The sequence below is a fragment of the Nesoenas mayeri genome (assembly GCF_963082525.1).
Source record: "Nesoenas mayeri genome assembly, chromosome: 4".
NCBI classification, from domain to species: Eukaryota; Metazoa; Chordata; class Aves; order Columbiformes; family Columbidae; genus Nesoenas; species Nesoenas mayeri.
The window spans coordinates 53,193,415-53,218,928 of record NC_137540.1 but is presented as its reverse complement, the minus strand read 5'-3'; the positions used below and the strand labels follow the sequence as shown (position 1 = coordinate 53,218,928).

The 25,514-nt window shown below is 44.8% G+C and overlaps 1 protein-coding gene across 1 annotated transcript; it reads left to right on the top strand.

Moving 5' to 3' along the window:
- Nucleotides 1-4,086: 4,086 nt before the first annotated feature.
- On the top strand, nt 4,087-4,863 carry RHOH (ras homolog family member H; the record flags this gene model as incomplete). Its single annotated transcript, XM_080344392.1, has 1 exon — nt 4,087-4,863. The coding sequence occupies one exon, from the start codon at nt 4,087-4,089 to the stop codon at nt 4,660-4,662; it is 576 nt and encodes a 191-aa protein (XP_080200518.1). The 3' UTR covers nt 4,663-4,863.
- Nucleotides 4,864-25,514: the final 20,651 nt, after the last annotated feature.

The following is a 25,514-nucleotide window of genomic DNA, read 5'->3' as shown; positions in this document are numbered from 1 at the left end:
CAACAGGAACTGCACTGAGATGTAATTGTGGTAGGGACCGGATAATGGCAATAATAGTTAGCATGTTAATTGCTTTTACTCTCTGAAGCATTTTGTGACTGCCTGATCTGAAAAGCCTGTTGTCTTGCCTGCGTAGTTTCTCTATGTATGAGCTAATTCCTTCCAAACCTCAGCCTACTCCAGAGTGCACTATCAATATCCAAGACTGGTTTCGAAATTAGGAGTTCCTGACTCTCTTTATTTTCCCCTATCATAAGACACTGTCCATCCCCTGCGGATGTTTAGCCATAGTGAGTCACGCTCACAATGACCTCACTGTAGATGCCAGAGGCATTCCTGGGATAAATGAAAATCCCATTTGGTCTAGTTGATAAATTTACCCCTTCCAATACAAGCAGTCCTGCTTTCCTTTGTTGGTAGAGTTGTTTCAACAAATATTAGATTAGTTTTTCATAGGATCAAATCCTCCACCTGCAAAGAGCTTGATGCTGCTGTGCTCCTCTTTCCCATCCCACTGTGTTTTGGTTGGTAACACCGCTCACCTTCTCTGTACCATTTACTCGCCTGAGATTGCTGAGGTGCAGGACGGGCAGTGCCCGGAGCGCGGCTGTTGTACGGCTTTTTGTGCTCACGTCGCCAGTGAAGTTTGAGGGCTCTATAACTGCAAACCAGTGCCAAGGCTCTGTATTCCAAAGACAGAGGCAATAAAAATAGGAAAGCAAAGAAAATACATGTTGCATTAGCTACATAGGCAATATGGAAGAGTTGAAAAGCAGGGCTCTATCTAAAACTGTGCAAGAATTTTCTTGGAGGTTAATCTTAAGGTATATTAAAGTTTGTTATTCAGAATGACTGCATGAGAATTAGACATATATTCTTATAGTTAATAATATTATAAATTTAATATATAAATATAAATATATAAATTTATTTTTAAAATAAAATCTTCTATTGTTACAAGTGGTGAAAGCACAAAACAAGGTAGTGTACTAGAAGACACAGGTTTAAATCTGGAATTCGAGGTGCAAAATGGACTTGATAAAGTTAGTAAAATTTGGAAAACCAGATTGTTGGAAAAAAAAATCCAGCAGTAGCTTAGACTCAGCTGTCTGTGATCAGAAGATTTTCTGCAGTCTTTTAATGGGTGTAGCATGCTGTCCTGTCAGACCAAGACCGTAGTATATTCTATGAGAGAAAGGAACCAAAGCTTTTGCAAATATTTATAGAACTGGTTGTATACCGAATGTAGAAGTGCCCAGTACTGGCCTGTCCTTTAAAGGACATTGTTTTCTGTTGATGTATAATCTAAAGAGCTTTCCATTAATTGAGGTGAGCTTGCATAATTATTTTGATACACTAATACTGCTCTTACCCTGAGGCTGCACCAAGAACAGGCTCTGTGCGTAATTAAAAAGGTATCTTCAATATGCTCATATGTAGTCTCAACTATATGTGGAGGCACATGAACTCCACATGGCTGTGGACAACAGCTAGATCAGGACCACTAATGGCACTCTGTCCACGGGACCAGAACATGGACCTTGTTAGACACTGGTCATCATTATTCGTCAATGGATTGTAGAAAAACATAATTTGCTTTGAAAACAATTCCATCATGGTGGAATATTTCAGCTTTTGTTATTATGTGTGTTGACTAGCCATACTCAGTAGTCCTTAAAACCTTTTTCAGTCTTTAATCATTTATATACTTTCATTTAAAATAGGCAAAATAATCTGACTTGGTAATCAACAGGCTGATTACCAGAACAGTCCTTTTATCTGTCTTTCTCTGTTCTGGCATTTATGAGATAGCAAAAGTCATACTTCAGATATCCTTATTTTCACCACATCCAAATATACACAAAATAATGAACCTAAAGGCATTAAGGACAATTTGTACCAAATAAATGTTTGTTCTGAAAAAGAGACTAGTTACATGCTAACACGCAGCTTTGTCTGAATCACATGCTGCTGGCTTGTGGTGAATTGCGGTGTTTTCAAACTGTACTGCTTACACAATTTTGAAGTAGAATACCCCGAAGGAAAGATGATGATGCATTTAAGTGATTGGACTGTGCGTCCTGCATGTACTTTTCAAATTTTTTATGGATATATTTTGTAAATGTCTTGTTTTAATTCCCTTGAGAGTTTGTTTGTGGAACAGAGAATGGAGAACAGTGGAGTTAGACCTACTGAATCTTTAAAAGCAAATTTCCAGCTGCTGCCACCAAAACTTGAATCCAGGGAGCAGGTTGTTTCCCGGCAGCCAGGAATGCCGTGGGGCGGCCTGGGCCCCCATCCCACTTCCCAGAAGTGAGCTGATGTGGCGAGAGCGCGCTGAGACTGGCGGAGCAGGAAATGCCGCCTGTTGCAATGACTCCTCTCGGTACCGGTAACCCAAGTGCGCACGAGAACGGTCCCACACGCTTGGCGCTGCCTCTATAAAACAACGTGCTCTGGCCAAGCCGCCCGCATGTCTTCTTTTGGCCGGTGCATGGGTGTGAGAGCTGCGGGTGTGCCAGCAGCACGGGAGGAGGTAGGGCGCTGCCTCGCTGCAAAGTGAAAGCAGGGCACTTGCCAGAAGCAGTTGTCAGTGCCTGTAAAGTGTTCTCTCCTAAGATCATCTGGTGCTTTTCTCTTGTTTTGCTTTGTTTTTCCCCTTTGTGGAGTAAGCCAAAGCTCTGAGTGTACTAGAAATGTGGGTGGGTAGGTGGGGGGGTGTTGGTGGGGTTCAGGTGGTGAAACTGAAGAGCATTATGGTAATGTAGAATAGATGCTTTTTGTGGCCATCATTCATTTCTGTGCAAATAACCTTAAGCTGTGACTCTTCTTATATGAAGGAGACAGAAATATGTTATTTGTACAACATACACAGTACATTTTGAAATTATGCAGTGATACTTTTAAAAATTACTTTTGTTGAGCAGATCTAGTTTGCCTTCAGTTTTGCAGTTAGTGATTTCCATAGCATCTTGCGTGTCGCCCTGTGTGAGCAGTGAATCTTGCAGACATCTAGTGGGGAAGAGGCAAATGCTTTCAAAATAGGAAAATTTGACTGAATGCTGGCAGGAGCTCAAAAGCAATTACACACTCTGAAGAGGTACTCTCAGTTCAGTTTTACAACAGAGTAAATGTCAGGGCAGCTGTATCTCCTTCAAATGAAATTGTGTGACTGGTTCAAGCACTGGCGGTGTGGTTTTCTTTGGCTTATGCTTCTTGTTGAAAGTGATTTGTAAGAAAAATTTTGAACTCTTTTATATTTTTGTTGTGAATCCTTCTTTGCTTTGAAAACTGTTGAGGTTCATGTTGCTTGAGATTCAAACCTGAAGTCTTTGCTTCCTCATTGTCACAAGTGGTTCTGTGTTAGTGTTCATTACAGGATTCCTTAAATAGTCAAATTGGTTAGTGAAGGGCTATTTTTCTCTTGACTGCCTCTAGAGAGCATGAATACGTTTTCAAGGGATTCTGAACTGAAGGGTTAGGAGGGATTCAGGATTATGTCAGTCTTGGTGAAAGTCAGAGGGAGGAAATGTCTCACTAAAAGCAGGTTACTAGCAGTTATACCGAAGTGAAATTTATTTTAGTGTTTTTTAGACAATCAGAGGGAAAAAAAAGTTGGTCTCAGTGGAGAATGGCAGAGGTGACAGGACTGTTAGCCCCCGTGGAGCAGCAAGAAGGTTATTTATGTGAATGGCTGTTGCACATGCACCCAGCTGGGAGGGAACAGCAGAGTTCAGCATCCTCGGTGTGGGGTACTCCCCATGGCTGTCCAAAGACGTGTCCAGGTGGCTTTATCTTGATGAATAACAGTCTGTTCTCTGTGGGTTATAAATGTTACATTTTATTTTTACTCTTCCAGAAACACCATTTGACTCACTGAGGATTTTAAACTGACAGCACCATAGAGACGCGTGGGAGAAAAGGGGATTTTAAACCCAAGTGACACTATGAAGTCTTGAGAAGTAAAGAGATTTGGATGGTTTCTTACCAAATGGAAGTTATCTAGAGAGCTTTCAAGACCACTGCGTCTCTCCATCCCACTTCTGCTGCACAGAAACAGTGCTCTCGGCCCTGGACGTTAATAAAATGCTGGATTCAGTCAAGTGTGTCCTGGTGGGAGACTCTGCAGTGGGCAAAACATCACTGTTGGTGCGTTTCACCTCTGAGACTTTTCCAGATGACTACAGACCCACTGTATATGAAAATACCGGAGTGGACGTCTTCATGGATGGTGTACAGATTAGCCTGGGTCTTTGGGACACATCTGGCAGCGATGCCTTCAGAGGCATTCGCCCCCTCTCATACCAACAGGCAGATGTGGTATTAATGTGCTACTCAGTGGCAAATCACAATTCCTTTCTGAACCTGAGGAACAAATGGATCAGCGAGATCCGCAGCCATTTGCCACGCATCCCCATTTTGGTGGTGGCCACTCAGACCGACCAGCGCGACACGGGGCCCTACCGCTCCTCCTGCATCAGCCCGATGGAGGGGAAGCGTCTGGCCCAGGACGTGCGAGCCAAAGGCTATTTGGAGTGCTCTGCCCTCAGCAACCGCGGGGTGCAGCAGGTGTTTGAGTACGCTGTGCGGACAGCAGTCAATCAAGCCAAACGGCAGAACAGGCGGAAGCTCTTCGCCATTAACGAGTGCAAGATCTTCTGAGGGCTGTCAGCACTGGGTTTGCCCGCGTTCGTTCTTTCCGTCTTTGCACAAAGATACCGCAGCAGATGGAATGGGAGGTGAATCAAAGGAGGACTCCTGGCAGAACCACAGTGCAGGTGCCCCTGGTGAGACAGATGTGCACTCTCTCTGATCTGCTCCCTGCCAACACACATGGACACTCTCTTGGAAAACAAAAGGTGCGGGTACATCCCCTTATTCACAAGCCCATGTTTGGACTTTGCTACCCTGGACTGGAGCAGGCTTAGCCTGGATATCTGCAGATAATATCTGCATTGATTTTGTTGGGGGTTTTTTTGTTGTTGTTTTCTTTTTCTGTTGATGTTCCTCAGTTGTTGGTTTGTCTGCATTTATTTAACAACAAACTTCTGCCTGGACCAACCCCCACCTCTTGACATGTATGTCCATGTGGAGCTTTTCTTTTAAAGAACTTAGTGTATAAAAATCTGACCCCTGTGTACTCTATTTAAAAGACTCTTGTATACATTGTTGTAAAAGGCTGACAGTTTATTTTTACATTTTGGAGGTTCTTCCTTTAGCTAACCACAGAAACAAATTGTCCTATCCATGTAATAAATGGCCTGCAGGCAAGCTCAGCACTTCTTAGACATACCTGGGCCACTGCATAGTAATCAAACCCAGTATGACCAGCATAGGAGTGATCAAAACTTAGTGACATTTGACAACTGTCCTGTGGCTTTTTGAGATATATTTTGTTATCTTGCTCCTCAGCAATGTGACCAAAGATGGGATCAACCAGGAGGAAACTAGCCTGACTCTTCCTAGACCTCACCTGGTTACAACCTCTGAAAGGCTGGCTTGCAGTCAGGGATGGTTTCAACGTATGGTTGGGGTGGCAGAGATTATCCTGCACTGTCATGACCACTGTTGTCCCTGCTCTAACTCTGGAGGCAAAAGATTTCAGTCTTCAGGGATGAAAGGTATTTTTAATGAGCACTAAAATTTTCACATACATTTAGTACACTTCTTTTTGAAATAGTGGTTTTAGTGAAATCAGTCACCTTCTATAGTGAAAAATTAAGTACATGGCGATGTTGAATGTGCACCTTTAGAATGGCTAAATAACATTATTTTTTGAGTTTGTGTACTAAGTGTGACTGCCTGGGTTGTAACAAAATGAGACTGAAACAGGCTTTGCATCCTGGGGAGCCTGGCAAGTCTAAGAGTCAAATGCTGATGTACCTACTTGGGTAAAGTTACCGTCCTGCATAGAAAGTCAGGCTAAGGAGGTGGAAACTCCAGGTGTGTAAGAGAACTCTGCTAGAAGATAGAGTGGGGTCAACCCACAATGCTGTACATTCCTTGTGAATTGTGGTGTTCCACTTCTCCTCGGGTTATCTGTCCCTTCTGCCCCACACCACCTCTCAGGACTTCCAGATCTATCTCATCCCAAGGTTTCTGCTGCCCAGAGAGGAAATCTCCTGCGGGATTTTTTAGTGCAGCAAGACTTTTATTCTTCCTTTCTCTGTCCTTCAGCTAGCTCAGAACTGACCTTTGAGGGGCTTGTAGTATGGTGCCATAAAAGATGGCACATAGCACAATAGGATGTTTCTCCCTCCACGTGGGTCTGAGAGAGTGACCTGTGTCTGTTTTGGCTGAGCCCAGGCTCCTGTGTTTCGACAGGAATGAATGCAGTGGCTTGCCTGATTCCAATCCAAGGTGGGACTTCAGGAGTTACCCTGCTAAGCAAATAAGCTATAGCTCAGATCTTATCTATTTATAGATTGTCCCTGAAAAACTGGCTAGGTGCTCTTCTCCATATTCCTTTCTGCCTCTGAGCTCCTCTATAAAGAGAATTTCCAAATTAAATCATTCCCTTCCTGTGAATCCCAGAGATGATCTCACCTGTGATGTAGGTGAACAAGTATTGGCATTGCAGACGCCTTGAATGGCAGAGGTGCACAGGACCCTTGAGTTTGTGATTGTCCTGCCAGCTCCCAGGCTGGTGAATATTCACCAACCTGACTGTAAGGGAGGCTTTTGGTCATAAAAACGTACTGGTGTCCTGTGAGGTTTACATATCAGCTTTAAATCTTTACAAGCTTCTGCACCCAAGCATATAAGATGAGGGCTGCCATCACCGCCCATCTTTCTTGTACTCTCCTCTTTCCTACTTTCTCTTCTGGTATTGATTGCAAATCCTTTGCTCCCTGAAACACTAAAACTGACATGTTTGTAGAAGAACCTGAAAGGTGTGATACTTATGCAGAGTTCCACAAGAGGGTACATATTGGCAGTCCTTGGCTAAAAAGCTTTTGGCTTTTGGAATAAATATGTTTCTATATCTCCACTCTTGCAATGCCTCTTCACTGAAAGTTTTGGGTTTTGTTACCGTAATTTAAAAGCAGCCATTGTTACTGTTTGAACATTAAAGATTACATGTAAAATGTCATATTGTGAATCTTCAAATCTATTGCAATTATGGACATTTTTATATGGTCCCCACTCCACTGACAGATTTAATACCTGGTTTCAACTCTTTTGAGATGTATTTTTGCCAACATGTTCTATTAAATGGTCTTTTTTTCTCTGTGGGTTAAGCTTTGGTTATAACCGTTCATGCTGCTATTTTTATGTGTTGAAGAGCAGCAACCGCTAGGGCAGGACGCTGTGTTGTGTCATTTGCTCCAGAGAGTTGTTATATCAGACAAAGCCAGATGAAGATGTGCTCCAGAATCACATCATAACTGAAAATCCCATCTTATCCATATTTGCTTCACAGGGCTTGTTACAGTGTGTTGCAAAATGAAGAATTCAAGCTTGCTTGACTTTTAAAATCAAATTGGAGAGAGGATAAAGTAACAGGGGGGATTTTGTTTTTGTGCTATGTCAAAAAAAACCCACAAAACTGTTCCAGTTTTCACAGCCTGGCTATTTTCAGACTCTCAAAGCTAACCAGCACTTTTCACTGGGAACAAACTGTGAAGCAAGTTATTGTAGTGCCTAATTATGCAGCTTTCCCTGAGCTATAGAATTGATGTGCTTGGACAGTGTGGCAACTCAAATGCAGAGAGTGAAATCGGGACATAGCAGAACTCAGCAGAAGATTCAGCCGAATGGCTCATGGGGATGGGGTTTGTACAACTGCAGCGCTGCTGCGTGTGGTATGAACGCCAAAGAACTGCTGAGGTCCCTCATGAAATCCTACCAGGGTGTTTTTGTGAGTGCTATTTCAGCAATGGGATCCCTGGGTGCAGCTCGGTGGTAAAAATGTGGCTCTAGTTTTCAAAATACACTCAAATGACAGCTGGGTACACCTTCAGTTTTAACTTCTTTGGTCTAAACAACAGCAGGTTGGGGGAGACTGAAGAAACGTGCAGCCTCAGCTCAGTCGGGTTGAGCTGTTCAGCTATGGGAAGAGACCTTGCCAAAGCGTTCCCTTTCTAGCCTCTCAAACTGATCCCTTTCAGTTTGTTACTACATTGCTGATTTTACTTTTGCTTGCTGTTAAAAGTTGGGGTTTTTTTGGGAGGTTTCTTTTAAGAGAAAATACTTGGAACTTAAAATGAGAACAGCGATAGCACTGTCATTTTCATCAGTGCTTGACCTTGTTTGGACAGAAAAAGTAATATTGAGTCACTAAGTGCTTTACTGAATTCTGCAAGTTGGATAAAAAGTTTAATATATATATGCAATTGTGATTTAAATCAGAAACTATTATTTTAGCAGAAAAAATGAAGTATTTTCCTTTAGTAATTTACAAAATGTGGTGAGTACATGTTACATTATTTTAAATACAGATTTCCCAGCCGTTTTATGCTTACTTGGTCTGTGGTATACAATATAAATATTTCCTAAGAATAAATACTAAAAATACATTTCAGATCTTCCCCCCCATTTTTTCACATAAGAAGTTATTCAAGCTTGCTATATATAATTGATTCCATTTTGCCTGATATTTGTAATTAACAGTTTGCAAATATTTGTCTAATTTTTGTGGGTACTTTGCAACTGTTAAGGTGTTTGAACATATATTAGCTAATGCTTGCGTTGATAAAGGAAATGCATTAGAAACAGTCTTTTTATACATGGCACCACTATGAAGTAAATCACCACAGGGATCAGACACAAAGAAAAAAGAAATGTCGGCACTCTGACATCTCAGTCTTTCCTGTATGACTATTGCATTGGAGTGAATACAGCCATTAAAATGATGTCAAATAAATGAGCTAATTCATGTCTCTTAGCACTTTTTCCCAATGCCTCTGCTACGCAGGGCTCGGGTTAATATACAAAGTATAAAAAGCTTCATTTCAGAACATTAGAATGGCTTGTCTGCTCTTGCCTCTGTGAGCAAGTTAACTACCTGGACTTAATTAAAAGTCACTTCAGCCTCTGAAAAAAGCCAGATATGAGCACAATTGGGTTAGCCAGACTCCCTTGTTAGAAACAACGGTAATGAACTGTTGTCTCTAGACGTGAGGGAACATACTTTATGTCTCAGAGATTTTCTTCACAGCTCTAAGTGCAAAAAATCCTGACTAGTTACCACCAGGTACCTGTCCTAGCTGACCTGTGTGCCCTTCACGTCATGCTCTGAGCAGCCAGCTGTTGAAAACGAAATTCAGGGAGAAAACAATATGTTTACATTGCCATAACTGCTTAACTATAGCTATGGTGCCCCGGACCTGTCACCCATGGCGGTGTGAGCAGGCAGCCGCTGTGTGCCAGCAGGATCCGTGTGGCTGGGGAGGCAGGCGGGGAGCATCGCCACCGACAGCCCTGGCCATGCAGCCCCGGGAGACAGGATTTCAGCAGGACAGAAGCGATGCTCCTCAGAAGTAAGTGATGCTCCTCAGAAGTGATGCTCCTCAGGGCTCCCCCTTACCAGGCACCACAGGCAATTGTCGTGCTCTGCAGACAGCGCTGGCTCTGCCCCAGTCAGACCTCTGTCACTTGCATGTGCTCTTGCAGTGACAGATTTATTTTGTGTGACATTTTTAAAATCAGTGTTTTTCTAAGTCATTAACAGGCCTGGTTGCTGTAGTCGCTGTCACGCTGGTAGCACGGACCAGAGGCTGCATCTCAGCTTTGCTGGGCTCTGGCTGCGGCATTTTGGGGGGGGTTCTCAAAGCACTGAGCCAAAACCCATAGCACATCCCCTTCTGAGTGTGGGGAGGCAGCCTCCAACTGCGCAGGGATCAGCTGTGCTGAATTAGTTATTAGCAAACAAAATAACAGCTGTTTCTGCCTTTCTGGTTATGGAGAAGTGAATGGGTGATATGTCTGTGTTCCGGTCTTTCACAACACCTTACCCAGGGCTGGCCGGGGGCATTTCTGTCACCGCTCCCCTCACCTTGGGTGTGATTCATGCAGGGGCGGGGTAGAAGGGCGCAGGGCTGTGTGTGGCGGTAGTTGTTTCTGTCTCTGGAAAAGAGGAAGGAAACGACAACCGATGCCTCCGCACAGCGAGAGGTGCTCGCTCACCCGCGTCTGCAGCGTTTCCAAGAAGCCTCTGTTGGGCGCCGGCTCCCACGGGTGCCCCAGCAGCTCCCGCTCCCATGGGCACCCCAGCAGCTCCCAGCTGTGCCTCGGGGGACATGAACCAACCCGGTCTTTTGTGCTGAGACCCAAATGCCTCCCTCCACTCCCCGGGCTGCCTTCCCAAAAGGCTCCGTTGCTGTTCAGGTACTACAAAAAGGTGATATTCTCAAAAGAGTGAGCTTTGCTTTGAAAATCAAAGCCGACTGCCCTGGATGTGGTTGAGTGTGCCCACTAGCCACAGGCAGGGCCACAGTAGCCAAAGGCGGGTGGCCAGCACCAGTATGCGAGGAGAGAGATTCAAGACCTCAATTTGGTAGATGAATTAATTATACAGAAGCAATGGGAAGGAGACTTATGTGTCTTATATGCCAAATCTCTCTGGTAATACAGAAGCAACTACTAAATTTTCTCTTTTTCAGAAAACACTGTTCTTTTTGTATATAAAATGCTATGTCACTTTCTGGCTATTACCTTGGCTAAATGCTTACATTTATCTACCACCACGATGCCAAATCTGCTGCTTAAAATCCAGTGTCAGCACCATCCTGCTGTGAACGATGAAGTGTTCAACACAGCATGCGTCTGAGTAAGGGTTAAAGGTCACAGGACATCATAAGAGGCTGGTTTAGGGCTTCTAATGGTTCTTGGATGTTAAAATATATATATATATATATATGTATATATTTAATTGCAATGTAGTATGTGGAATTTGTGCTGGTATGTCATCTGTCACAGAGTTATTGACCAACAGAGCCAGAGCTGCAGCCTTGGCTCATGCTTAGGGCATTGGCTTAGAAAATGAACACTGCTGTTTAATCCCCCTCCCATCACATAAAGCTTGGTCAAAGCCAGGTCAGGTTGATGGGGAGCTTTTAAACTTAACCAGGCTTCCAATCAGGTCTGTGTCAGCCTGCACAAGTAACTTTCAGGTACACAACTCCAAACTGACTGCAAATGACCTGAACCAGGAATGACGCTCAGGATCAGCCTCACACAAATGGATTCACCCTGCCTGAGCCTGTGCTCCATGGCTGCATGTTGAATGGCCCCACATGTGAAACGGGGACATGGCCTTGACCTTTCTGTAAAGTACTTTCAGATCGGTCATGAAAGATCTTGGTGCTGTTGGTCCCTCTGAGTTCGCCAGGTCCTAGCTCCTTTCTGAAAAATGTTTCTTCTGGTGAGTTTGACCTGCAGAGTTTGCTCTGGCCAGATTTGGAACTCAGCTTCACAGGATTAGGGCTCTCCAGCATTTCAATTCATTGCAGGCATAGCAGTAAGTAAGGTAAGTGCAAGGGACAGAAAGAGAAAAGACAATACACAACACATTAGTTGCTTTATTTAGCAGATTTTTATCATGACTATCAAGATAACACCCTTTTTAACTGTAAAAAACATAGGTATGTGCTGAGGTGACATCTGATTCATCACTAACATGTTTAGAAATTGAATTTTCCCTGAGGGAGCTATGCTGAGTGCCAGGAGGGTAAAGCAAAGGGAAGGTCCCTCCATACTTACCCTACCTACTCTTTCTGGAGCATGCTCGTGCATTCCCTGTAGTGACTGTACTCCAGGCTAGACTGATCTCAATGTGTGCAGTAGGCACATTCTTGCAGTAAGGACTTGGTGCTCAGCTGACAGATCTCGCTGAAATTTCACTACCTTGAAAATGTTCTCATTTGCTTTATGGGTGAATAGAAGAGAATGAACGCAAGCTGAGCAAGATTTTAGGTTTAGCATGACCAGGGAGAGTAGCTGTGACCTGAGCAAATATGGTCTTTTCACCCATAGAATTTCACCATTCTGTGACAAAATACTGGGGAGAAACTACCAATGTTCTCCAAATTGTTCCTTTATGATGGGAAAGATGTTTTTTCTGCAGTGGGAACAGACAGAGGTACCCATATGGAGACTCAGGATCCTGATGCAGTACAAGACGTAACATAAGGAGACTAACACAACTTTCCACCTGGCTGCCAAGAAAGCTGATGCACTGCCCTTGCTCTGAAGCATCCTCAAGTTTTTGGCTCTCTAATGTACAGGGGCATGGCTTTGCTCTTTTTACCTGATTATCCAGAGGCATGTAAAGAAAATGAGGCATCTTTACCCAATGATTCTCCCTCCTGCTTTCAGAGCTGACACATGCTTTTGACTCCTACTGCTGCAATGTCATAATTTAACTTTTAATTTACAGATTAAAGAAATATTATTATTTGCCTAGCACAAAGAAGATTAGCTGGGAAGTTGCTTTTTCCCCCTGAGAATGGCTAGCTCTGGTGGACTTGATCTTTGCAATAGGTGTCAGCCAACGCTGGTGGAGTTAACTCTCTGTGAAACTACACAGCAGAGACTGGAGGGATATCAGTGCATTGCACATTAAATACCTGAGTGATACAGTTTTAAGCAGAGACTACAAATAGCATATGAAAACAGACACGGGTTTTGGAAAGATCTAATACAAAAGGGGTTGGTTAACTATGTTCCTGAGAAAGAGGCTGATTTCTGATTGTGATCTGGGACAAATCACTCAGGGATGCTATTGAACTATCCAGAATTAACCGGGCATTTGCTGAGCAGAGGAGCTTAGATGTCTGCAGGATGGTGCTCTGACAGTGTGCATATGACAAAAGAACCAAAACGCTGAGAAAACTGAACCCTGAGGCAGGGTGGCCTGAAAAAACCTGCCTGTAACTCCACAGAATCAGCCTGCTGGGCTGCGTGTGCTGTCATGAACAAGAGAAGCTACAAGTGTGCCAGGCATGAGGAGTAAATGCAGAAGCAGCAGCGGACCCCATTGTGTCACAGGGGTCTGCAAGCACCATAGGAAGACATCCAGGGCAGGAAGAGAACACAAAAGCCTGGGAGTTATTCACAAGAACAGTGGACAAAGCTGCAGCAGGAGATGGGCAAAGTCAGCATGGAAATTACATTCATTTCTGTACAGGGCAGAGGTATGTAAGAAAATGTGGTGCTAAAGATAACTACGTAATACTTAAAAAAATCCCCGGGCTGTGGAAAAAAAACTGTACCAGGGTCTCTGAGGTCTTGCAGGTGTATCAAAAGACAGACAAATAAGAACTTTGATTGAACCTGGGGCTCCCAAAGCTGCTGCTGCTTTGTGAATGTGATACTGTGCTTTTCTGGTGGGAAATACGGACAACAGGGACTCTGAAGTGCAACGCCATGCTGGCGTTGCTCTGACAGGTACATGTTACAGAGAAATGAGCCACCCTTTCTCTGAAGCCCAAGGTGCAGGAGGCGATGAATCAGCCATTTGGCTGAAAAGGTCTCCGAGAGGCATCAGCTTGAGAAAGCCGAGCCACAACTGAAACAAAAGAGAGGAGCCATGTCAATATTTGGGCTGGCAGTTATGGGTCTGCAAGGCCACACAGATGTCCCAGGGGCTGTGAAAGGACCATGTCTGGTGACAAGGCTGACTCTTAGCCTTTCGATCCTCTGGCTTGGCTGGGATGGGGATGAGAGGTGTAGGAGACCGGCCTCTAAGGGACATCCGTAAGCCACGAGGACAGCAGCATGCAGAGGTGCCTGAGCTAAAGCCACTAACAGGAAGCGTGTGCCTGTGTTGATGTGGCACTGAGACGGGTTCACCACAATGCCAGGTCCTACTTTGACCTGGGTTTAACAGAGTGCAATGGGATTCAGGACAGGGCTGCCAGACACCAAGAGTGGTTGGAGCACCAGAATTTATGAGAGAAACTTGTCAGGATAATGCAGCAATCAGGGGCAAGAAGTGCGGAAAAAAAATAAAAAAAATAGAGTAAAATAATTGAGAAGTTCATTGTGTGTCTCCAGTGCATGCACAGCTTTACATGGCAGCAAGCAGCTGTGAGGGACTCTGCATCCCTGCAACCATCTCGTGATTCAGCACTCCCAGTGGGGAGTCAGTGAAGGAGCCACAGCTGGAGCAGGCAGTGACCGTGACGGGTGCAGGTCTGCTCCTCCTTGATCTCACAAACATTGCACAGGACACAGAGGGCAACAGGAGACACAATCACAATCAAGAAGGGTCAGACTCAAATCTGCAAAAATAGGTTTCTGTCAATACTGCTTATGGACATTCACTGATCATACGGAAGTAATTGAAGGGATCTAGTAATGGCTTCAAAACATCAGCTAGGTAGGTAGGACTGCCACTTATGGAGGGTGGTGCAGGGACTCAATTTTTCTCCATGAACTGAGAATCAGGGTTTGAGGCCAAGGCCATGTTCAGACCTGTGTGAACTCATCAAAGACACAGGAGATGTGGGACGTACAGTTGTCATGTGTCTCATCAGACCATCTGGAGGTATAAAGCATCCATGGTATTTGATAATGCAGTCATATTTCTGCTTCCCTGTGAGGAACTGAGCTTTGCTAAGGGACTCTGCTTTCTATTGACCATGCCAAATGTTTGGGGAGCAAAACTCCCCTGTGAATTCCTCTGTATCCATCTTCTGAAGGTTGTTTGGGATGAGACTTGCAGGAATGGAAATGTCACCTCCTGGTGTGGAAACCACATTCTCAGGTTTGAACCCATGAGCAACAGAGTGAAAGAATTAGTGCCTGACAGCTGTCAGACATCAAAACAGCAATGTGTCTCTCTTGTAGCTCCCTATCTGGCCAGTTTAGCACAGCAGATTCCCACCTTTCTTAGTCCAGAGGCTACCACTGTTGATCTTCCCACATGTGCAATACAACTCTTGCATAACCATTTTCTTTTTGCAGGCTGAGTGCATACATTTAACAGGTCACTGAGAAGCAGGTCTGCATCTTGTGCCTCATCCCAGGTTAATAAGAAAGCTCCCTCTCCATATAGCAAATGTTGATCAAGCTGTAAAACCACTTGAATGACTGTGAGAGAGATGCTGCTTGGACATAACAAGACAAATTCCTTGAAACAAATAAAAACCCAAAGATTTCTACAGAGCAAACAGTGTTGGAGTCACAGAATGAAAAACATTAGCAAGCTGAAGGACGGAGATGATACAGTTTGCAAGAGCTGGCACCAGCTGGATTTAGTGATCACTGCTCTGTGCTCTTTGTGGGTAAGTGCAAACACTGCCAGGGCTGCAATGAGAATTCAGTCACGTATCTGTGCTTCAGTTAGCTCAACTCTGAGTCAACCCCTAAATTATCCAAAAATGCAGAGATTTAGCATTAATGGTCACAAAATGAAGCCCATGTTAAATGGCACAAACATTCTTATTTGAAGAAAGAAGTCTTCAGATTTCTTTGTCTGAAGTGTTCAGAGTCCATTTGTTTAGCAAACTATTTTTACAGGGCCACAAACCTGCCCTGAGTTTCAAATTCATGGAGAGCTTGCACTTATTGCAAGGAATAATTTACAGTTTTGAGGTGTATATAATGTAGTTAAAGGGAACTTAGTTCAACCATGTAAAATAGTATAGCTTACTGGGGTGGTCTGCACACCTGCAGGTGGGAACATCTGAAGAGCAGTTTAGGTTCAGAGCTGTGCCAGACCACTTGATCAAAAAGTAGTGATGAGCTGTGACAGCAGCCATGGTGGAGGCTCTAACAATGAGAGGAACATAAGGATGTGGTTTGCTCTCAAGAAGGTCTTGAAAGAAGGTAGGAGGGGGGAGGAGGAGAGAGGTGGGCTGCTGTGAGCAGAACTGTAGATGCTAAAGCATAGTGAAAGGAAATAACTGGGGCTGTAAAAAGTGAAAAAGGTTACTGAGAACTGAAGAAATCAGAGAAGAGACAATGTGGCTGAAGGGATATTTCCCTCAGCTCTGCACTGCTGTTTTCAAGACCTGTTCACTCAGTGTGGTCTGTAGCACAAGAGGGGATTTGGACAATTTACTCTGGTTTTTCTTCTGGCAGAAGAACAAATGTGACATCTCAAATGAGGAATTCATTGATCAAAGGGAAGCATGAGGAATGACCTGCACATGCTGGTCAAATCAAAGGGGTCTCCTGTGAGGGCAGCCTCTGTCATGCAGGACAGCATGGAGGGGTGGCTGAGGCCACCCCAACCCAGCGCCCTCAGGGAGAGTTAGAGGCAAAACATAATACACTCCCTTAAAAAAGCAAATTGGCTTTGTACCTGTGCTGCAGCAGGCTGTGACACTTGTGTGTGGCCCCACACTCACCTCCCCATTGCCTGCTCCTCTCCCAAACCTTGCTCAGGGCACATGTCCCCAGCTCAGGGGACTGCAGCACAAGGGACAGGGAGTCTGTCCCTTGGCCAGCACAGCTCTGCCCAGAGCCAGCACAGCTCTACCTAGGGCCAGGATCTTGGTTCTGCACCCATGGGAAGAACTCCCTAGCTCAGGAGCGAGTCGGGTGGTTATTTTGGAGGTGCTGGGGCCAAGGGGGACAGTGGAAAGAGGACAGAGCATCTGTGAATGCTCTGGGGTTCAGGGAGGCACCAGATCGGTGACACTCAGTGACACCAAGTGGTAGCAGCCAGGGTGCAATAGTGTTTGTGGCTCTGAAACCTAGGGCTGATATTTTCCTTGTTGCTTGGTGCTTGCATACTTACGAAAAGCATCATGAAACTTGTAGGGAAACCCAAAGCTTGGTGACCGTGGGTTGCTAAAGAAAAGGTTTCCAAGATATGGCCTCACCCTAAACAACTTTTTCATCTGACGTAGGAGCTTTTGACTCTGCTGGGACTCAAGCTGTGGCACTGATCCTGCCTGGGTTTGCTGCAGACCTCCGGGGAACTACCTGCCAAGCATGCAGCAGTTTGCACAAGGAGTCTCATTTACCAGTTGAGTGATCAGGGCAAAAAAAGTCACCTCGTGCCCAAGATGAAGTGATACAGAAAGCCTTCAGAACATGTGCTGTGGGCCTGGTGCCCTGCTGCAAAGTCCTGCAGATGCTTGAGAGACCAGGTCGCTTTGTAATGATGCATGGTCCTCTTGGGATATGAGCTCTACGTACCACTGGGATTTGTCAGGGTTTTCTTTTGGAAAAACGTAACTATTCTGAGTGTAGCTTGCAGCAGAGCTGCTGGCCCAACAGCTGGTATTTCAAAACGTTTCAGATCCACGTGCCCGTCTGCACGGCACTTCAGACGAATTGTCAAGAAAGGAGCATTCACAGAATTGAACAGAGATGAAAGATTAGTAGTCAGAAGTCAGAGGTAACACAGTCGTGGGCTGTATTCTTCCTCCTCACCTTGCAAGAGCTTGCTCACAGGCTCCATGGGTGCCAGCTGTTTGCAGATGTGCAACGGTGTGGACAGGTGTCTGCTTCTACCTCCCACTTGCTCTCCCAAAAAACAAGCCCAGAAGCGTAGCAGTAATGAATAGGTACTTCAAACATACAGTTAATTTGGTCTATTCCAGGCACTGGTGAGGTGAACTGTGCCCCAGAAAAGCACGTTTCTCTCTCTCAGCTGTAAAAGGAATCTAGACATCTCACTCTGCCAAAGGCGTCCACATTGTGACACCTGAAGATGCGAAGATTCACTCCACCACACCACAGCTTCTGGGACCCTTCTCTGCCCTTTCTGGTGCTGATCTGGTGAGTCCTGCCACAGTAATCGCCACCATGGTACCCGAACATTGCAGCAGAATGAGGGGCAAGCTGTCTTTCCCAGGGATGTATGTCTCAAAGATGAATGAGTTCAGCTCAGATTGCAGCATTTTCACTTAAGTTGTTTGCATATTTCCAAGTTATTTTAAAGAACTGCTTATCTCTGAAGTTTTTGCTCCTCCACTGAACTTAATCGAAATTTGCAACTCATTAACAAGTCACTGGAGAAGAAATAGATAAGCAGACAGAAGTCACATAATTCTAGTTTTGTTAGGAGTTCAGGTGACTAGAGTGGTCACCTTATTTCTGTGGACAGTCTGATGTCTAGGGAAAAACCTTTCCAAACAGTGTATTCAGTGACCTAATGTGCATGATTGAGATGCTGCTGTTGAAACTGTGGAGGTGGTAGACTCACCATCCCTGGAGGTTTTTAAACTGAGATTGGACATGGCACTTAGTGCCATGATCTAGTCAATGGACTGGAGTTGGACCAAGGGTTGGACTTGATGATTTCTGAGGTATTTTCCAACCCAGTAGATTCTGTGATTCTGTGAAAACAGATTTCTACCTGCCTTTAAACCTTATTTTGTATTACAGCACCGTTGAGACGGATGGATGCATCTGTCACAGATTTTTTTTGTCTTTCTGAAGTTAACTGTACTTTAAAGGTGTTTTTCCCCAACTGTCACACCAGAGGCAGAACTAGAAACCTCCAGGAATTGCTTTGTGCAAAAAAGCAGCATGAAGGTACGATCGTCTATATTTGATGTAGAATCAAATAAAACTCAGAGGAATTAGAGACAAAGCTTACGGGCCTAAATGTTTGAAGTGCAACTTCTGCATCAAGATCAAGGGAGGCTTATTCTAGCCTGTAGATTTGAGGCATTTAATCTCACGTCAGCCACTTCAGAGGCTTCCCATTGGATAGAGCACGAAGTCAGCTGTGACAAGGATTTAGGATTTATAGACACAGGGATGGACACTGATGAGGTGTGAGGGATGTGCAGTGTGAATTCACGGCCTGGTGCTAATGTGACAGGTAGACCTCTCACTTTTTAGCCATCTTCCCTCATAAAACAGTCCACATCAACTTTGCAGCTCAAATTGAAGCCAGAGAGGAATCCAGGGTTTATTTTGACACTGTATTAACAGTGAAAATTGTCTATATTTGGATTTTCAGCCATATGTTTTTCTGCCAAAGCAGACATGGGTTAAGCCTAACAATTCAAATGAAGTATAGTTCATCAATTACACTCTGAAGTTAACACCTTAAAATCTTTCACTACATGGTGAAAAGCGCTTGGGTGATCACCCAGTGTGAACACGGCCCTCTCTCCTGAAGGCAATGGAAACTATTAAACTCGGCACAGGTTTAGTGCGCTGCAGCATGGAAAGAGAGAGGCTCTGACTCATCTGCTCTGCAAACAACTGCATGAGACTGCAGTTTCACTTTTTGATGTGGTCTCATTACAGAAGTGTATGCCACTATGCCATTATCATGATGATATACTATTCCTTCCACCTGGCTAAGCACCCGGTAATTTTACATAAGGTTCTGGGGGAGGAGAGCTGAAGCTGCTACAGTGGGCGTTGAACCCACAGTTCAAGCAATAATTGAGTCCTTAGCGCCTTCAGGGAGGAGCTGAGTTCTCCCACCCACTCTCTTTATCCTCTTGGTGGAGGAGACAAGGGAGATGCATGCAGAAAGGACTGGGTCTTGTCCTCTGAGGTCCACACAGATGAGAAACTGCTCAGGAAGACTGCAGTGAAATAAAGAGGCCCCTGCTGCCTACGGGTCAGACAATGTTTATTATATAAAACGTTTGGTGAGATTAAGACATGGTCCTGTGTTTTATCAGAAAGATGTAATGAGGGAAGAGGGAGAAGCTCTCAGATGCACGGTTTGTATGTGACAAACCTCCCTTTCCCTTACTGCAGGCACCCGTAGACCACTGCACTGCGCTCCCACTATGATTTGGGAATGCTGTCAGTTATAAAGTGTGTCTAGTATGCAGTTACAAGTTATATTATTTTTGGCATCTTCACTAGTTATACCAAGAGCCAACCAAAGACTCTGCTGACTGGACACCTCCCCTGTTTTGTGGCCTCCAGTCCCACTGGGAGGGGATGCAGGACATCCTTGGACAGCTAACAGTACTCTCTCCATTTAACATTCACTAGTCTTTAAGTAAAACTTCTCCTAGAGTATTCCTTGGATGGAGATTTCAGAAAAAAAAGTATTTCACTGAAAAGTTTGTCATGGGCATCCCCAGTGTTTGTAAGCCCCTGCCTCACAGATAAATGCCATTGGAAGGCTGGTGAGATGCCATTGGGCTCAAGGTGACCGTAAGATTTGCTGTTTCACATAAAGTAGGAATTTTTTGTCTCAGCCAGCCTGATCAATTGCAAGCGTACAACTCCCAAGTCTGAGGGTAAGAGGAGGGCTCTTGGCTGTGTCATCTCACTCCTCTTCTGAATTTTAAATGCTGGCTCCTACCAAGAGGAGGAAAAAAAAAGTTATATAAATAAAACCACTAGATAATACTGTGAAATTCTGAGTCTTGCCCTAACAAGCATTTGGCTACTGGGTCCTTTTATCACCCACTTAATGTGAGATAACAAGTTTTGTTCAATGAGAGGCTAATCATGCTCCCATTTAAAAGGAGCTAAGGTCTTTCTTATCCTATACTGCAGAATGCAAATGTGACACCCCAAAATAGGGACAAATCATTTAGTTAAAGGACACACGAAAGCTTTATCTTTGCCAACGAGCTAATTGCCTGAAACAAAGAGTAGCATGCCTTGACTGGATTAGGCCAGAAGTAAAGCAAAGCTTACTGTGGTGTAAACTGCCTGGTTAAAATACCTCCAGGTGAATACTCTTGCTCTATGATGAAGTGTGAAGTCATTGACACCTTTTTACCTTGCATTTTGATGAGTAGGAGTGTGTAGGCATGGGTAGTTACCACAGAATAAATGACATGCTGTGAATTCACACCGTCAATTAATTTCCGCATGTGTCCATGCTCTCAGACAGAGGAACACCCTGTTTCTGGATGGTGGGTGACGAGAGGTGTGAGGAAGATACACTGTCAAAACAAAGCTGCTTCTGTGCATATGTAGTAGGAAAATCAAGTGGCTGAGAAACCTTGTGGGCACAAACCGTGTACCTTCAGGCTTCCCTGTGGTCCTGGCTGTGTCAGGCTGACTCAAAGGCAGCACAGCGGGTCTGCTCTGGAGAACTGCAAGGGGAAGGGGCCACTGTAAGGAACGGGAGCTGGAGTGTTCAAGGTGGCATCCTAAACTCGGGTGTCAACACTCCAATTAAAAGTGGTGGGCACCCAAACCCATTCTTCAGGGTTTTGTAGCCACAAGAAGAAAAGATAAAAGATTATTGCTTGCTTTTGCAGAGGCAGGTGTGGAAATTTTGTGGAGGAAGAAAAAAGCTGAATTTGTTTCAATGTTTATTGTATGGTTGGAGGTGTAGAGATAGGTATACCCCCACATCTTTGGCTCAGGAAGCCTTTCTTTGCTTCCTGCACTCACCTTGAGCTTGGCTGTGCTCTGCCCATGGGAGTATTACCATGTATTCCATCACTGGATTTTTCAGCTTAATTTTGCTGCCTAATTTTCTTTCAGAAGCCTTCAGAGGTCTTTATTTTTCCTTATTCTCTCTGGTGGAAAGGAGGAGGGTAGCTACACATCCACTCAGGTTAGAATGAGTGCACATAGTGATGAGAGTGCACAAGGGCCTGGGGGAGGCTGGGAAGCTCCTCCTTGGCACGGGAGCTGTTGGCAGCACCCACCACATCTCTGCCCTCTCCCAGCTTTTGCAGCTATGGTCGCAAAGCACCTTTTTTTTAAAAAAAAAAAAGTTACCTTCTTTGTGTAACATTAAGTACTGAGGTTAGTGCTGGGTGTTTAAATACTCTCCTGGCTCTGGAGTTTTTTCACAGGGGCTCAGATAAGGTGGGGGAGCTGCTTGCACATGGTGCCGATTGGTGAGCTAGCTGAAGTAAACTGCGCGGCTTAACCACAGGGGCCTGTTTTCTTTCTGTGCCGGAAACACCTGCCAAAAAGGCTGCGTTCACTCGGGCTCTATGAAGAAAAGCCCCAAATGAAACTTCCAGCCATAGAGCAACAGGTCAGGAGGTGATATTTGGTATGCTGGTTTAAAGTCAAGGCGGCTCATCGGGTTATTTCACCAGGTGCATGGCAAAGATAGGGGCACAAGGCAGTGGGCTTCTGTGAAATGCATTTTTTAACAAGGGGCTGTGTGTTACCAGCTCACTGGAAGGTGCATTTTGCCTACTGGCCAAAAATAATCTGGAAAAATTAAATTGCAACAGAATGACTGTGTGCGATTTGCACCCCATATTGCAAGGCACTGGCTGTGGAGCTGCTGCCCGGGTGCGGAGACACTGTGCTGTGGTCCGGCCGGCCCGGGATGTGATATGTTAGCAGCTCTTCACCGAGCACCAGCTCCTGTGGAGGGAGTGTTGTGTGCTGGGTCTGCACCCACCCTGGTCCTCTGGCAACAGAGGTGTTGCAGCCCTACCCTGGGGTGGCCGGCACACTCTGTGCCCCAAAAAGGGGTACCACGTCCTCAGCCGAAAGGGTGGCTTTGCATTTCTGTAATCTGAAGGGATAGCTTGGTGGTGCTTCATGAGGAGGAGCAGTTGCCTGCTTTTGTCCCCTCTGAACTCTTTGACCTGTGGTTTGCATGAGAAAAGCTCAGGGCAGGTCACAAGCAGAGCAGGAATATGCAAACCCTGCGCCCGTGCCTACTCAAGTGCAGCCTGTAATGCCTCGTTGGACAAGCAGTTAAACGCTTTTGCCTCCTCCTCCTTTCGGCAGCTACCAACTGTGCAGCTACCGACTGTGCACGATTCAATGCTTGTGTCCCACTTTTCAGCATTTCTCCTCCAACGAAATGGAGGCTTGCCAAGCTGGGACACGTTTAAATGTCAAGATCTGGGTAAAAGGCATCCTGCCTTTTTTAAACTTTGCTAAAATAGGCCCAGTAAAAGCACAGGCAGCTCTTGGCAAGCTGCTTAAATCTAGTGCTTTTCTGTATGTACTGTTTGCCCAATAAGCAGGTCTAAGTTCTAGCACTGGGCGTCCTGGTGTGGACAATACCTGTGGCCCATAAAAGCCATCCCTTGAGTCTTGCAAGCCCAGCTGGGTCTGACGGCTCTTAACCCTCCAAGTGTCATCTCCTACCCGCATCTCTGGGCAGATGTATGGATGCATTTATGAACACATGTGAATGCACATATGGACATATGGATGGATACTGGTCTGCAGCGCACTGAGCCCATGAGTTCCTTCCTGACCATGACAGCCACAGGTGACCCATGTGGCTACAGCAGGGCCTGGAGTGCTATGCACTGTCACTTGGTCTCACCCCTCATTCCCTCCAGGTGTCTGTACAGGTGACTGCAGTCAACAAATCTTGCAGAAAGAGATGGCTCTGAGGGCTGAGTGTGCTTGAAACAGGAGGGTGGCATCAGCTTACAAGCTACTGTATGCTGAACAGCTCACACTGACATTGATTGTGATCACCACTCGGTGCAGGGCAGCTCTCAGGACATGGTGGATGTGTCTCCTAAACATCTTTCAGCATTTTGTTCTGTAGTAGGTGGGATTTTGTGAAGCTGACAAAGTGTGCCAAAAGGATGCAGTCTGGGCACTTGCAGAACCCACTGGGTGAACTATGTGGTGAGGGTCAGAAACACTTAAGTGTGTGCCCTTGGCAACCATCTCATGTCCAGGCATGAAAAGACCAGGGAACAGCTCAGGGTTAAAACTGAAATATCCATTGAATAAAGAATATCTTTACTAAAAAAAAAAAAAAAGCCAACAGAAAATGCCCTGACACTAATGTGACCTCAGTGGCAGAAAAATAGCCACATCCATACATTCAGAGTCAAAGGAGATACTGTAACAGGAACAAGATGCTAGAGTGGGTTACTGGAGCTCTACAAATGACATGCATTGCCTCTGTTCCTCCCATGCTTGTGGAAGTTCACCTTATTATTAAATTTCCCCCAGACATTGCACACAGGGTATACTGGTCACTAATATTACATGTGCTGGTTTGTTCGATTGCATGATCCACAACAGTAAAAAACTCTCCATGATTTTTGCTGTTTAATCCAACAGCTTTCATTCCAAAGGTTAATAGCAAACAAAGTACACAATGTGCCTGTAGCATGAGGATGTGAGAGTTCATGCTGCCGGGCAGCTGGGGGTGACAGGATGGGCTGTGCCATGAAGTGACGGGGCAGCTAATGCTATAGTGTGCTATCATGAAAGCCAAGCTGAAATACAAGACTTGGTTCCAAATTTACCTAGTCTTAAAGTGTTTCTGAACAAATTAGGGCAATGTGCCAGGAAGTAAAGAGCTGCGTAAATCTAAATGAGTGGCTTGTACTGGATATTTGGGTCCAGCCTACATAACGCTCTTGGAATTTGTGGCTAAAGAGTATCTGATATCTTTAGAAATACTCAGTGAAGAATGCACATGTGAAATAACACAAAAGGCTTTAATAATTTTAAGGTCTGAGCTCTCCATGTCCAAACTTGTAGGATATGTTGTCTAAGGCTTGATCTTCATATGGAGTTTGTGTGCTACCTCCAATCTTTACATCAGTTTACCTTGATTTTTTGAGAATCATGTTTACATATGATTTTGCCTCACTCCACTGCAGACTGAGTGTGGAAAGAAGAAAAAAGTATTTATCAGTAAAGTATCCACTTGCAGCTATCTAGGCATGTTGCTAGGGTAAAATAAGGCTAAATTTGTCTACATTGTCAACTGATAACCCTTCATTTGGAAGTGGCTGCATTTCAGTGCTCTTGTGCCCAATGGATTACAGAGTTTTTAAAGCCATGATGAGATGTGCACAATGCTTAGCAACCCAGTAAGGAAAGCTCCTTGGAAGTTTTAATAACGTATCAGTTAAAGTGATGTAATTTCCTTTCCCTTGCCTGGCATTGTTATCCGGGAGTTGTTCCTGCAGTAACTTAGCCCCAGGATGAGCAGCAATTGAAACTCTGTGTGGCTGCACTGTAGGAAGATAGTGCCCCAGGAAGGCTACTACCCTGAAATGTTTTTAGGATGTAATTTGATGAAAACTTTTTTGGCAGGAGAACCAAGCTATGCCGTTTTCTTCCTTGGCCTCAGCTGGGGCAGTACAGCTCTTTGTAGATCTACATGATAAAGTTAATCTGATTATTTTTAATCTACGTTTGTTTCTGCCTTTGCTTTACATTTAGCCAAGCGAAGGGTACCAGCTGAGGAAGATGACACAGAGAGGAAATCAACAGTGGTGGGTGAGAAAGGGCTTATTGTCAGCTGGTGTTGCTGCTGAGAAAACATTTGTGAATCTGTATGTGCAGCAGAGCCTTCAGTATTTCTTCAGTCCCTCTTTTCCCTCTCAGAAGAAAAGTAACCATTGTTATTTAGAACTGCATACAGAGCTGGTGAGGAACCATTGTGGGACAGCTGCTTTGCACAGTGTGGCATTCAGCCGACTTCTATGAGTTCCTCCTCCACGCTGTTCTTCCCTGCCTGCTTGGCACCACAGAGACCATCACTGGGGACACCCAGAGAGGCTTTCCTAAGTCAGCTATAGTGAGCTCTACACCCTTTCTCACCCCATCTCTTGAGTGAACTGTAATTACAACAATAAGGGGAACAGCACATTTCTACCTTCAAGACTCTTACTGTGAAGCTGTCAGTTACTACCAGAAAAAACCTGGCTTCCATTTGAGAAAGGCCAGCATCCCCTTCCCTCTCAGAAAATTAAGGAGCAGTA